This window comes from Columba livia, chromosome 7 (assembly GCF_036013475.1).
Source record: "Columba livia isolate bColLiv1 breed racing homer chromosome 7, bColLiv1.pat.W.v2, whole genome shotgun sequence".
In the NCBI taxonomy this organism is placed as follows: Eukaryota; Metazoa; Chordata; class Aves; order Columbiformes; family Columbidae; genus Columba; species Columba livia.
Genome location: NC_088608.1, coordinates 27493181 through 27505814, shown reverse-complemented (window position 1 = coordinate 27505814; position 12634 = coordinate 27493181). Strand labels below are relative to the sequence as shown.

Genomic DNA, 12634 nt, shown 5'->3' with positions numbered 1-12634 from the left:
ATTTTTAGTATTCAGAGTCTTAAGTATAATCAGTTTTAAGTGACTGTTCTAGATATTCAATTGAAGTATCACAATCAAGACTACCAGACATTAGAAGCAGTTCCATACCATAGGAAGTAGACTGCACTTTCACGAGTATGTGACAGAGTCTCCAGCACAATAGAATTGACTCAAATTTGAAACTTGGCATTCATATTTACGTTTGAGCAAATTCTCTCAAATAAAAAAAAGCAGTATTAAGTTGCTGTTTGATTGCTGTAGGGAAAAATCTGTTATCATGTGATACTTTTTGCTTGTATTACTTGTGATTTTTTACTTGTATTTTCTATTAAACTTATTTTAAAAATTTTTATTTCTCTTAAGCCATCGCAGATGCAGGAAAAACTGGAAGTAGACTGATACAGGATTTCTTCAGAGCAGAATACAGCCTGAACAATGCCATTGGTATGTTTAATATCAAATTTTGAAGCAGCACAGTTTTCATAATAATGGCTTTAAATCTAAATTCACTTGCTCTCTTTGCTAATCTAGAAAAGACTATGATAACATAACAGAAGTAGTAATTTTTTTTAACCAACTTCAGTACCAGTAGTGTAACATGTCTCATTTTTATACTTTGCATGCAGGGTTTATTTCTTTTGCTAAGATATTTTGACAGCTACCTCATCCCATTCCATTTTTCTGGGTAGTTATATTTCTACTATGTCTTAGATGCAGACAGTGCACTTCTGCACTAAGTATCATTAGTCTGCTTCAAAGAAGACCTGAGATGAAAATAGATGCACAGAAAATCATTAATATTCAGTCAGAAAGCAGAAGATCAAATTATGTTAAAGCTTTCAATTTAAATAAACTGCATAAATGAGTACCCAGGCCAGGAGATAACTGCCTTATTTTATTGCTAAGAACCTAGGAGTACATGGTCTTAAAATAACTAACAGCAAAGACACTGGGTAAAGTTTACTGTCTTAAAGGATTTTAAGAAAGGATATTAATTCTTTAGAGTACAAGTTGAATGTTTCAGTGAGAAGAAACTGCTCCAAATGTACTTTAATTGAATACAGTTTTAGTTTTTAAACACTGTAGCTAGTGTTAGTCAGCACAGGAGAGGTGAACATGTTGCCTATCAATTTATGTTGACAGAAGAGCATAGAGTTAGAGTAATTTCTGAGAAGTTATTTTTACTTTGTTTGACAGATATTCCAGTTATAGCATGTTTGTCATGTACCTTTCTTGCCTTCCTGAAAAAAAGAGTTTAAGGTTTCACATACCTGGGAAAAACTAGTATTACCATGGCAGTTAGACTAGATGATGGTTGTAGGTCCCTTCCAACTAACTATTCTAGTCTATTCAAATATTAAAAGTGTACATACTTGAAAAGTTGTGGGCTTTTTAATGATTAGGGTGTTTTAAAATGATATGGGTGTTTTTAATTGATTAGGGTGTTCTATGTCTATAACACATGTAATTACAAAACCTAGATTTTTAATAACTTTGATATGATTGTAGTACTTAAAGACTGAAATTTCTTCCAAAAATGTTTATTTATATCTTACATTTTACAACTTAAAATATACAGCATTTTCTATTGGAAAAGCATGCTTCTATAGAAATTTAGCTCAAAGACTAACATCTAGAGCCCGTCCATTAGCTTTCACGTTCTATTTTCTAGCTACTAATTTGAAGAACTGAACAGCCTTTAGAAATAGTTATTTTTTTAAACAAGGTTCTATAGTTGCTGCAGAACAGCTAGCAACATGGCTGCAGCAGATACCTGTATCAACAATCTGACTGAACTTTAAATCTGACCTGAAAACACTGAATATGAGGCAGCAACTTCATTCACAGTGAACTTCTGAGTCTTTCCATGAATGGTAATTGAAAGCATCAGGTCTCTAGTTTTATGCCTCCTAAAGGCCCCAACAGATAAAGTTGATAGATAAAACTGGTGTTGGTACTTCAGGACATTATCATCTCAACCTGTGTGTGCCACATTCAGGGTTGTAACATGCAACAGAGCTGGCAAGACAGAACATGTTTGCATAGCAGTTGTTCATAGTCACATTTTGTCTGAAGCCTCCCAGTGCATCCAGCTTTGTGGTAAAGTACTGGAGCGCTGGGACACACTCTGTGCTGTTAATCCAGGCTGTGAGATGGGGTGAAAGGGAAATCGTTGTGTCCCAGTGTCCTACAGAGCTGTTTGTAATAGCCAAATGTGGCTAAATTGTCAGGTACTCACATAACAACCAATCTGACATTTGATGGTTGTATAATGTTCTCTTACAACACTCAGAATCCAGCAAGTCACTAAATGGTGTTTGTTTTCATTGCTTAAAAATTACATTAAATACCTTCATTATAAGTTGCTATTTTACTGTTTAATTTACCATATATTTTCTATTGCTCTTCCTGAAGTAAAACGTGGGGAAATGTGTCATGTATACAGCTAGTCACAGGTCCACTCTTTTGAAGAAAGTGTACGATCTTTTTTACATTTCTTACAGGCACTTGCAAGAAGCCGTACGTGGCACTTATCAATGGCATTACAATGGGAGGGGTAAGTTACGTACCTTGGCGTGATATCTGATACATTTTACTTTAAAGTAATCTAATATTCTGTACTTGAGTTGAATGAAGCTCACGTGTCATTTCAAACATTTCAATTCAAGAACAAGCATCGTAATGCGAACCTTTGTCTCTTGCTTATCAGGATAGATGGCTGCTCTTCCAGTGCTTCTGCTGTCCTTTGACAGCTAACGCAACTGCTTTCTCTGAGGATCTGGTGACTGAGACAAGGAGCAGAATTCTGTCACTCTAGGAGACACCCTTCACAAAGATTTTCAGAGTACTCAGGTCCAAGCTTGTAGATCATACAAGAGCTGACAGTTTTCTGCTCAAAGTGTATTAAAAAATATAACTATATTCAAATACAATTAAAGGAGAAATTGGAAAAATATCATTCTAAGCTATACTCTAAGAGACATTAATGAGTTCTCTATTTTTCCAAGAAATAATCTGGAAATGCATCTATTTTCTCATCTTTACAGTACTCCTAAAATAGTACTTCCCTCATGTCCCCACCAAGGCTGCACCTTATTACTATAGCAGCCTGGAGAAGAGTCGATCCCATTGCTAGTTACCCTCAGTGCTAATAATTGTTTCAGCAATTGTTGGCTCTAAACACCATGAGCTGGTAGTTAAAAGGGCAACATCATGCTTTTCTACCTGCTAAAATGCTGTTCAGTTTGACATCTATTGGATATATTTGCACCATAGCAGGGAGTAGAATACAATAATCTTAAGTTACTTTGAACAATGCTGAAGTCTGTCTATCACACTGTCACTTAGATTGTTTTCTTGCACATCAGTATATGGGTGTACAGTCTGTTTAAATTAAGTTTGTTAAAGACAGCATGCAGAAAGCGGAACACCACATCATCTATCACCTCTCATGACTCTTCCCTTTCCATCTTTCCTTATACATTTCATCTGCTTCGGTTGTGGTCTTTTCAGCTTGTGATCTAGACATGCAAGAGCTCTCTTCCCCTTTGCTCCTCTGCTACCAGGCCCCACAGATCTCCACTAGATAGCCATTTTTTCCTCACAGTCTGGTATGCAGAATTTTTTTCCAGAATAAAGAGGACTAGTCTTGTAGCTCTTTCTGTGGAAGAAGGTTTGTTTTGAACGCAGGAGACCTGAAGATTTGTGGATAAGAGATATTTTATGGAGTTCTGGGTTACTTTTGAGTGGTGTTCTATGCTTTTCCCTTTCTACCACCTCCCCTGTCTATAGGATTTGGTTTGATCCCTCTAAATGGACTAGTGCTTACATAGGAAAAGTGCATTAGCTCACATGTTTCCCCCACCCTCTTCTCTCACCATGTTCAGTGCTGGGAGCTCCGTCAGAACTGACCTTAACCAAACTTCAGGCTTGCATCAGCTGTTTTCTATTATGGTTTGCTGCAGTGGGATTTTATAGATTAAAACCTCTAAAAAAAGCCCTTGAACTTGTCATGGTGATAATAGTATCTTGTTTTGCTTGCTGTATGGAAGTACTCGGTTCTACTGTAATTATTCACTAGAACTGCATACATTTGAAGGAGTTACTCTATTCAAGGAATAATTAGATGCTTTGTTTTAAATCACTCAGATGCTAGCATATATGTTTTTAACACAATCAGGTCATATTTATTCTGTTTCATATGGTCAAGATCTGACTTAGTCCCTTCAAGGCAGTGTGGGAGCTAGAAACATTTGCCACTTACAAGCTACAGTAAATGCCTTAAAAAAAATTTCCGTTCAAGCCCTTGGCTTTAAAAGCAAGTGGTTTTAGCTTAGGCTTAAAAATCAAGGGACACCTCTTAAATACTGCAATTTCACTATAGACCATTTATCTATGAATGAAAATGCAACAAAGTCAATCTCAAATTTGCTAAAAAAAAGCAGCACTGTGCACATCAAGTGCTCTGTTGTTCTAATTTATAATAAATTAAAAATCAGACAAGCGAATTAGAAACTCAGTAATTATGTGCTTAGATAGTAAAAGTTACTACTGATGCATCGATATCATAGATCTGTGATGGCTAAACTTGGAATTGTATATAAAAAAATGAACTGGTTCCACTTCAGCATTGTTAGCTAGAGGCTGGTGGATGGCTTTCTTTAGAGTTTAATTAGCCAACAGATGGGGCCATGGAGCTTGTTTCTGCAATTCCTTATCTATATGCTCATGTATGTTCATCAAAAATTGATATTCAATGTAAATGTGTCTCTTGTACTTACTCAGAGCAGTAAGTGCAAATGACAAGTATGTTCGATGAAGCAAAGATGACTGCATTTTACTAAAAAATTGTGAAACAAGTTATAAATACCACATTTACTGCTAAAAGGTGTATACCGTTGAAGGGAACACAGCTCGGACTCATGCTGCTAAAAACTACTATTCAGATTATTTCAGTTGAGTTCTATCCAGAGATTTTTATTTCTTTGAAATGAAATACCTAAACAGTGGACAAGAAATGCAGAGTATTTAAAACATTTTTGTTTGGTTTAATATTATTGTCTGTAAATGACATCCTAACTTTGGGCTTCTTGGTTTTAGAAAAGCCCAAATCATTCCTGAGTTCTTTGGAGTTGAATAGAAGCGTGCTTTATAATTGCAGTCTAAATCTATGGTGATAAATAGGGCTTTGCACAGAATACACTACTGCGTCGGATACTTTCTCTAACATACTAAAAGGATTAATAAAAATGTAATTTAAAACTGTTTCACAGTCAAATAAAGTACACTAGAAAGATGTGAGTAGTGGCTTTCAGTTGATTTGGCTGAGAATTCAAGGTGAATATTTGACAGAAAAAGAAATGCTGGGCATAGACTTTGGAAGTTAATGAATGGGGTTCAGGTCACTGGACTAACTTTTCTTAAGCAAAGTTAAATAAAAATAAATAAAGCAAATTTAAAACTTTAGTGACATATTGCCAGATAAGAAGTACATCATTTTCAGGAGCAAAGGCCATTGCTTTTAGTGTAGGCAGGAATCTATGACAGTGTGTACAAACTACCTTCCTCCTTAGTATCATATCCTAGAGCATGCATGATTTAGAAGCTTCCTGAGTTAGGATTTATTTCAGAACCATGGTGTTAATAACCATGAGTAATCCTGCTGACCTCTCCATTCATCTGCTATTTTTTGACAACAAGTAGGCTTGGTCTTCAGAAAGGCCTGTGGCAATTGGTTTCACAGTTGAATTTCGTGCTTTCTGAAAAGCAGTGTGCTGCTGTTTCAGGCCTATTGTCTAATACTATTGAATGTTTACATGTTTAATTATTAATAAGGCTAAAATAGGCCCCAAAATATTTATTTTTTTACGGATGAGTAAAGACTTGCTCAAACAGGAATTCTTGGCTTTGGACAATTATATACAGGATTTAATCCTTTATTGTGGCCTCTTACACAGCATATTTGTTAACTTTATTTTAGCAAGCTACAGATTCATAAAGGTTATACCATTATGTTATACTTCTTGCTTTAACAATTAATGCTTTGAGCTTTAGGATAACACCTTCCTGTGGGGCAAGCAGATTATAATTATGTGATAACATGCAACGTTTTTAGTACAGAAATAAAGTTTGATAGAGTTGACAGCTCTCTTAAATAGTTTGCAAAGCCCTTTGAGAATCTTATTTTCTAATCATGTTTAGGGAGAGTAATAGGAAGTTGAAAGTTTATTGTATCTTGCAATTTAAGGAGAGAAAGGTCACCCAACGTTATTTCCATCCCCAACTCTCTTCGATTCTAGGGCCCACTTTGTGAGTTCTTTTTTTAAAGAACTATTTGGGTCTGTGTTAGTCACTCAGGTAGTGTCAAATATGTTAAGTTTTAGATTATATGGAAGTATAGAATTGAGAGAAGCCTCAGGATTATTCATTTGCACTTGAAGAAGGGTTAAATATAGCAAGGTAATTGCTTAGCAGTTTTTCAGAACTCTACAACAGCAGGAATTAGTTATTCTTTCAGGTTATGATTCCCCAGTGTCTAATTTAAGTCTCTAGTATGTGTAATCAATATATTCTTGTCTTAGTCACAGCTCTCTAAGAAAATTTTGAGATAGTTGCATTCCTTGCTCCTAGCCATCTCTCTTTAATAGGGATAAGGATAGTTATTCAGCCTTAACTATAGATTAAGTCTCTTGGCCTTCCTGCAGTCCTCTGGAATCTCTCCAATTTGTGTGCTTTACAGTTCATTACTAGAGACCAGACAGTATTTCAGCTGGAGAAATCGTCAGCACCAAGTAGAACAGAATAATTATCCTCCATATATCACAGAGATAATCTGTCACAAATAGCCCATTTAAATGTCAGCTTCTCAAAGCATCAGGTGCTAGGAGACCATCACTTCTAGATTTTAAGAGAGTTTACTGAGACTAGAAATTAAATTTCTAGTGAATACTTTCCAACAGCTAAATTAATATGTTTTCTTGAACAATATTGCTAGAGTTTGCTACAGGTTCCATGGGGATTCTACCAATATAGTTACAGATGTCTAAGCTTATACGTTAGCAGTTCTTGGTCAGCAGTTCTTATTACATTAAGATTTCTTATCAAGTAAATTGGTAGTGATGTCATAAGCAGCTTGTATGTTATATGTTTTAGTCAATAGAATTCCAGCACACACAGGAGCTGGAGTTGAGCAATAGCTGTTCTTATCCTGTTCCATTTTTATCCAGATTGTGTGGCTATAACTCTTCAGGAATGTTCCATTCCCTGCCAACATATATGTAAAATTTCTGGCATACATCTGCAAGTAACACTTTTTCCCTTGTTTCTTCCAAAACATGTTTAAAAAAGTCAACATCAATGTTGAATTTAAATTACGTATTTGTAAATTGGAATTATTTGTTGTTTATTTTTCTTTTTTTTATTGCAGTGTAAGATAAAGCACACCTTTCTTACTACTGCAGATAAAAAGCATAAATAAAATTCTTTATTCCCAGGCTTCACGATTTACCCTCTGAGTTACATCTGGGTGCACTGCTGCGGTAGGTGGGAGGAGGGAAGGGAAGGAGCGTCTCAAAGATTCCACAGTCCACAGCCCAGTACCAAACCCAGTTCCCAGTGATGTAAAAGTAGGAGAGAAGGGTCTGCCCTGGATCTCTGTGCCATTTGTGGGTACAGACATCTCCACAGAGTCTGTCCTTCTGAGCAAGTTACCTGGCGTTGCTGTCTGTCTTTTCTTGCACGCTAGTGGAACAAAATCATTGTGAACATAATACGTGACGTTTGCCTGTTCTTTTCCATAAAAAAGTATTTAAATAGAAGTTGTGAGCCTCTATCTAAAACCAAAGTTAAGATCTCGTAAACCAGTGAATGCTGACATTTCAATATGTTTAGCTGAAGTGACAGAAGACTGAAAGAGGAAGGTGGGAAGTGTAAAGACAACCAACTGCTTTACTGCATCATGACCTCACTTGAACTGTGAGCTGTTAATAGAGAATCTGCCGAAAAAGCATCCAGACAAATACGATAGGCCGCAATAGCTGCAGATGCTATGTAAACATTTAAGTTAGGTGTCTTCTGATATTCCAGAGGCAAATAAAAACACAGTGGGATGCAGGGGAAGCTCCCTATTTTCCTCCACATTGTAATATGTTTTTCCATCTGTTTTTTTAATTTATTTGCTCTTAGGATGTACTCTTCGAAGTTGTGTGCATATAGCTCTTACACAGAGGTGTAAATAGCAGCATTTGAGACTAGCATTCAAAAGCTAGGAGACATTAGAATTAACTGTATGTGTAAAATTCTCACATTTTTTGCCCACTTGTGATACAATTTTTAATTAGAGGAATGTGCATCCATCTTTGGTTTTGTGTTAATGTATGCTCTAAAATCTGCCCTGAAGTTAAATGGTCATATTAAACCTGGAAAAGCTGCTTTCTGATTCTCTCCCTGTCTCTGGAAACTCATGCATGTGCACCACAGAAGAGCTTGTGTCATTTTTTATTGCCAGTGTTTCAAAGCTGAAGGCAGCTTTTACTGTAATGCAGAACACAGATTTCGCAATTAGTCATTTGTCATACAAATCTTTGTGAGATTGACTTGGTGTACCACTTAGCTTTTGTAATATAGGAAAACAATGCTGAGGCAATATGAAGAAACGATGCGCTCTTTGCTGATATTACAGTATACTTACCATCTGGTCTGCCTGCTAAGCTCCTGCCTGTGATCCAAGGGATGTTGCACTTCATTTTGTAGCTAATTGAACTATAATATCAGCAGCTCTTGACATCACCAAAAAATAACCACTGAATGTGTAACAATTTGCATGTGATGTTATTCCCCAAAGAGCTTGTCATAAAGCACTGCCCTGAAAACAAGTATTTTAAATGATGGGTCAGTACTGGTGCAGTAAGTAAAACTCCTCTCCCAGCTCTACAATGACTGACTGCATTATTCAGCATACGTTATGAAAAGGAATTAATTCCACTATTTTACACCCAAAGGGAAAAGCAAGCTTCCTGAATGTACACGGTACAGATGTTGGTATTATGCAATTGTACTGCACTTAATATTTTAGAATTACAGAATAAGCGTTTGCATTCCTGTGCAATGTAATAACATACAGATCACACCACAGAGCAAAAAATCACTTGTCCACTCCGAGACCGAAGTTGAAGTTTTAAGCTGCACTTTCTAGGGTATTATTTTTTTCTGACACCTGTGTATGTCTAAAGGAGGTTTTATTTGTGGCTCCATGGAAAGGACTTTCTTAGCCCTGCATCGCTGACTGTCATTGCAGTGATCATTTAATACCAGACTCTTCCTTGCTAAAAGCTGCACTACTTTTCTCTAATTCTAGGCATTCATGTAGATGCCTAGTCTCGTATTGAGAGTTCTCTAATTATTTCCCTCTCCTTCCCTTTATTACAGATCAAGGGAAATAGGTTCTGAAGAGAATTATCTTTGCCTGCTTCTCCATCCTTTCATATTTCTGCTAATTTTTCTCCTTTCCAGAAGAACTCAAATACTCATTTTCTCCTGGATTTAGTTTTCATCTTATACCTTCTAAGCACTTTTTCTCGAGAAATAGCACATCATTACAAAATGCCCTCAGTTACTCCTGTCATCCCAAATAACTGTGTCCCTGTTTAAATAAAGTTCTGTTGCATGTGCCTGTCTTTAACAATAAGAACTGTTTCCTCAATTTTAAGGTAAAACCAAAACTTAGTTAGGCATTGGTGCAAGTTGATGAAACGGGTTCACTCCTGTTCTCCCTGCAGACATTAAGATGTGGAGAGTTGGACATGCAGATTTCTTGCAGTAGCTGAATTTTTAGGTGATATAGAGGGACAAAGGGACAGAATTTGTCTTCCAGAATTTTAGAAACAATTTTAAAAGTGCTTACTATTGTTTTCTGAACATGCGCGGCCAGTTACGTATAGGGGGACACTAGGGAACAACACTGGGAAATAAAGAATGCTTTCAAATTTAACACTAGAAAAACTGTCACTTGTTAGTAATTAATTACTTTTGCTATAGACTTTGACATGAAAGAGCTTTTAAAAATTCAAACTAAATTCTGTTGATAAGGAGCACTCATTGTTAACAGCATTGGTGCATGGAACAGCTGATGTTTGATTGTTTGTTTTTTTTTTTTTACAAGTTTCACTGTAAGAAGAACCAAAGTGATTACTATTAATATGGTTGGATCAAATTTGTTTACATAATTAGGGGTCAGGAGAACAGGACTGAAACATCAGATATTATTACAGAGAATCTGTCTCTAGTGAGCTAGTTGTGCTTCTGTGAGAATCTCTGATGCATAATCAGTATGTGGAAATTAATATATTACATTTAAATCCTATTACATTAATATTTGTGTTTTAAAATACCACACTAGATGATTGAAAAGTTAAAAAAACTCCACTGTTTTAAATGATATTTTAAAAATACTTTAATAAGAGTTGATTTATCTTTCATCAACCAAATAAAGTGATATTCTTAGTCCAGATTGATCTGTTATACTGCATTGCTCTGGTTCACTAAGTCATCTTGTCTGTTAGTATCTACAGATAAAAACAGATTATACTCTCTGGAGTGATCCATAACATTAGCGATGAACAAAGATTAATTTTGATTCAGTTTAAGATTTGCTGTGTCTGGCTGCAGGGGATAATGCTCTTACATCAGTGATTTTGGATCTAACATCACTGTAAGCTCCTCCTGCTTCCTGAATCAATTCCACTCACTTACTTTGCTAACTGATGCATTTCAAAATGTTTTTGCTGCACCTTGGCAATTTTTATAAATCTGTAGTCAGGCGTATTTGCCCTTTGTTGTGTTACACTCAGTTTGTTTGTTGATTGTGACGATTCTTTTGTGGTTCTAGCCCTACCAACAACTGTATTCTTATGCAGTTAAAAATGAGTGTGATCATGGCATGTTAACTGGTGCAACACGACTTTCACTGCAGACGGTATTAATGTTGGTGTTATCACAAAATTGTTTGCTTGAACAGCTAAGAATCCTTTATCAGCTTAGTGAAGATGATAAAAGCAACAATCCTGAAAGCTTTTTCTGTTTGTATTTCTTTTTTTCTGTTGTTTATGCTTTCCTAGGCAGCGATTACAGTCTGAGTTAGGCTATTTAGTAAATAGACTAAATATAATTTATGGTTTTGCTGTGACACAGGTCTGTTTTTCTGTACGTGAACAGATGTTTATACATGTCATTCAGAAAGGGCGTATTTCTTTTGTGCTGCATGTTGTGGTGTCCCTCAGTTTCTTAATAAGTTCCCTAGATGCGATAAGTTCTCCGATTTACTAATATGGGTCATTCTCAATTTAAGATACTATAAAACAGCCTTCCAGCTACAGTTTAATTTTCTGTATTCTATTTCTCCATCTATCAGTAATTTGCACCTTGGTTTTCATTTGAGAAATACTTCTAATAAGGTTCTGTATTCATCATGATAAAAAAATGGAAATCAATGATAAATTTTCTATACACAATCACATAATGACTTTTGAAATATGGCATTGAGTAGGAAATTGTGTATCTCAAGTAAAATTCAGATACTCTACTGGCTGTTTCAGAAGCTCGTTGAGGAATTCAGGCAGAACTGCCTATAATATCATGTGCCTTATTGAGGTGAGCTGAGCCTAATAGTTGAGCTGTAACACACTGGTTTTAGGATTAATATCTTAATATCCATGCAGTAATAAATGTAATGTGTAACCAAAGACCTGCATAGCTAATTGATCTCCAGTAATACATTATCAGACCACCATTTCTGCTCTTATCTATGTTTTTGGTTAATTCATATGTAAACCCTACAATAAGATTGTTTAAATTAATTGCTTGGTAATTTCTTAACTTTTAGTCTTATTCTTTAAGTATCCTTTATGAAATTCAAACATTCAGCTGTCAACGGGGAAAAATGTTCAATGCCATTAATTAAGATAAACTATCTGCATTAAAAAACAAGCTTGATTCACCATAGGAATCTATTATCTTGGAAAAGTCTGAAGGAAGATATTAGCTTTAGTATATATTTTAACTCTAGTTGTGTAAGATTTCAGTTAAATTTGATTTTTAAAAAGCCAGAAATGAAGGAGGAATGCATTTAGACTTCCTTTACTTGGGATATTATTATATTAAACTAAGAAGCATCTGTCCTCTGTATTGGATGGAGAAGGTTAAACACATACAGTGAGTGTGTTAAAAGAACTATTTGGGAAGTTGCAAATAAACATTAGAAAGCACATGATCACTAGTTTAATAAATTATTGGGGTTTGTACCCTCAAAGCATTAACTCATTTTTCTCTCCTTATTTTATCTTTATGTTGGATTATTTAGAAATTATCTTCAAAGAAATAAGGACATATTTGCATTATTTTCTTTACAATGAATTAAAAGAAAATATAGTTTTAGTCTTTTAAATATACATCTAAAATTAAGCTCTTATCTATAATATAAAGCTTGAAGGCTATCTAAAAAACAAATCCAATTATGGCTTTAGTGCCTGAAAAAGTGAAATCTGATTTAATTGCTTCTTTCAAGAGAAAATTTCCTCTTTCAATTATTTATTTTTAAAACTCTACAGTTATTTTTATCACTGGAAGAGAAGCTCTCTTC

General features: G+C 35.3%; 1 protein-coding gene across 3 annotated transcripts in view; it reads left to right on the top strand.

Annotated features, from left to right (window-relative positions):
* Positions 1–12634, top strand: part of HIBCH (3-hydroxyisobutyryl-CoA hydrolase) — a 38542-nt gene that overhangs the window by 4584 nt on the left and 21324 nt on the right. For all 3 annotated transcript variants that reach the window (XM_065069865.1, XM_065069866.1, XM_065069864.1), the window contains 2 exons: positions 364–444; positions 2505–2557. In XM_065069865.1, coding sequence (XP_064925937.1) covers positions 364–444; positions 2505–2557 — 134 coding nt within the window. The remainder of the gene's footprint in view (positions 1–363; positions 445–2504; positions 2558–12634) is intronic.